We start from the raw sequence: 2,797 nt of genomic DNA, 5'->3' as shown, positions 1-2,797 counted from the left end.
CTGCTGCCGCTGCAGCCCTAACCAACTGCCTCTCCTCTCTAGCCCCTCCCAGGGGCCTGCCTTGGGCCTGCTCTGTGCTCCTCTGCTGTGGGGGTCTTCGTTCAGTTCTCGCTCTGTGTGGGAGGCAGTTTTCTGATCAGGGATCCCCAGGTGGATCTGTCATGGATCCGACTTCTGCTCCCAAGAAAACCCTTGTTGTCCCCAGGGAAAGAGCAGCACGTGTCGTGGGGATTAGCTTGTCCACCCCTCCCCCCCCCACCCCTCCTGCATCACTGCAGCCTGGGAACTAGAGGCCCTGGGCACATGCATCCCCTTGCCCCAGTGACCAGTCATGAGCACAATCCTGAATTTCAGGTCTGGAAATCACTCATAAAATCTATCTTCCCATCATGGTCGGCCCGCTGAACCCTTGTCCCCTCCTCCTTGGAGGGTTTTGGGCATATATAGGGAGCTGCTGTGGGTGGGTGGGGCTGGCCAAAGAAGCTTCTGCAGAGAAGGTGAGGGGGTTCTGGGAATTAACAGGGCAGGGGGAGCTGAGAGGCAACAACTACCCTGTAAGAGCCCAACTCTCTTCTTCTGTAGAAGGCTCACAGCCAGGCTGTGGGATGCTGGGCGGATGGGTATCAGCCTGGGCTCTGCAGCAAAGGAGCATCCCCTGACAGACAGAGAAGAGGATCTGCTGGGCCCTCCCTCCTAACCTCTGTCCTGTCTCACCCCTGCTTCCATGTCCCCAGCAGGAAGATGGATTCTGCAGCAACAGAGGGAGAGAAGGGGTCTCCTGTGGTGGTGGGGCTGCTGGTTGTAGGCAACATCATTATTCTGGTGAGGCCCCAGTTCTGGGGAGCATGGGGGTGCGTGGGGGGGGGGTGACGGCCCCACGTCTATCTATTTCAGTCTCTAGTCCCTGAAGGGAGCTGGGGGGACGGGGAGCGGGAGCAGCCTGTTCTCACAGTCTTTCTGGTCTGTAACTGAGTCCTTGTGGCTCTTGTAGACTCAACCACAACTTGCGAAAAATGCCTGGTAAGAGGAATGATGGCATACCCGTAATCCTAGCATTTGGAAGGATGAGGGCAGAAAGCTGCTGTGAGTTGGAGGCTGACCTAGAACAGAGTGTCCTGAGAGAGAAGGAGGGAGGGAGAGAGGAGGAGGGAGCAGCTGGGTGGGGTGCACCTCTGGGATCCCAGCACTTGGAGGTGCAGCCGGACAGAGTTCAAGGCCAGCTTCAGCTAAGTAGAAATTTGAAGACCAGCCTGGGCTGCAGGAGACCGAATCTTTAGAACAAATCACTCTGACTGGGTGTGGCAGCCCACACTTTTTATCCCAGCACTTTTGGAGGGGAGCAGGGGATCGGTCTACGCAGGGAGTTCTAGGACAGCCAGGGCTATATAGCGAGACTCAGTCACAACAAGGCAAAACAAAACAACAACAACAACAACAACAAAAAGAACGTAACACCAAGGCAGAACAGGGCTCTTCCCCTCTCCTTCCTCCTTCCCCCAACTTGGGCACTTGGGGGCAGTCAGTTTCAGGTCTGCTCACACTGAGCCTGGAACTACCAACAAAATTTAGATAAAGTTTTGTGTCTTAAAACAAACAAAAACATGCAGGCTTTTGAAATGACTCTGGAGATAAATAAAGGTTGTCTTGGCTAAGCCTGAGGACTTTCGGGTCAATTCCTGGGACCCATGGAGTGGAGGGAGGAAGCTGATGCCCACAAAAGTGTCCTCTGACCTCCACACTTAAGGCATTACACTTCTGCTTATGCACACTCATACACGAGACACAATAAACATCGTTAAACATGTGGCAGCTATGATCACAACGTCTCACTATGTGGCCCTGGGTGACCTGGACCTTGTTAAGTAGACTGGGTTAGCCTCTAATTTGTAGAGATCCTCCTGCCTCTGCCTCCTGAGTGCTGGGATTAAAGACTTGTACCAAGCCAGAGATAGTTGACCCTTTTATTTTTATTTTTTTTAAGATTTATTTATTATGTATACGACATTCTGCCTCCATGTATGCCTGCAGGCCAGAAGAGGGCATCAGATCTCATTACAGACGTTTGTGAGCCACCATGTGGTTTCTGGGAATTGAACTCAGGACCTCTGGAAGAGCAGTCAGTGCTCTTAACCACTGAGCCATCTCTCCAGCCCCTGTCTCTTTTATTTTTTAGGGTATTTCTATGTAGACCAAGCTGGCCTTGAACTCACAGATCTACCTACCTCTGGATTAGATTAGAGGCGTGCACCACCATGTCTACCCAAGACTTTTTATTTTATTTTTTTATTGATTATTTGAGTTTCACACAGTCTGTTTTGGACACATTCAGCATCCCCTTCCCCAGCTTTTCCCAATTTACTCCTTACTCACCCCAAGATTTTAGTTTTAAGTTATGTGTACATAGTCATTTTAGTGTCCCATGTCTTTAATCCCAGCACTTGGGAGGCAGAGGCAGGCAGATCTCTGTGAGTTTAAAGCCAGCCTGGTCTACAGAGCAAGTTCCAGAACATCCAGGGCTGTTACATAAAGAAAATTTGTCTCAAAAAAAACAAAACAAAACAAAAAAAGTATTATCTTTTTCACCATCAGAAACACCCACAGAATACCCCAGTGTGACAGCACACACCTGTAGCGCTGAGGCAGCTGAAACAGGAGGATAGACCATCCTGGTCTACACAGTAAATCCTGGCCAACCTGGGCTACATTGTGAGACCTTGTCTCAGAAAACCAAAACAAGAAACAAAAGCCTATCCACAGAGAAGTTGTCTTTCTTCTCCTCCTCTCTCTCCTCTTCCTC

General features: G+C 50.4%; 1 protein-coding gene across 1 annotated transcript in view; it reads left to right on the top strand.

Annotated features, from left to right (window-relative positions):
* Positions 1-741: 741 nt before the first annotated feature.
* The window catches only part of Upk1a (uroplakin 1A), an 11,527-nt gene continuing 9,471 nt past the window's right edge, over positions 742-2,797 (top strand). The window contains exon 1 of the mRNA XM_050119021.1: positions 742-822. Within this exon, the coding sequence (XP_049974978.1) occupies positions 742-822 (81 nt within the window). The remainder of the gene's footprint in view (positions 823-2,797) is intronic.

The sequence above is a fragment of the Alexandromys fortis genome, unplaced genomic scaffold, assembly GCF_014885135.2.
Source record: "Alexandromys fortis isolate MF-2015 unplaced genomic scaffold, M_Fortis_MF-2015_v1.1 scaffold_140, whole genome shotgun sequence".
NCBI classification, from domain to species: Eukaryota; Metazoa; Chordata; class Mammalia; order Rodentia; family Cricetidae; genus Alexandromys; species Alexandromys fortis.
Note: the sequence above shows the minus strand (reverse complement) of the source record. Positions and strands in the feature narration are given on the sequence as shown.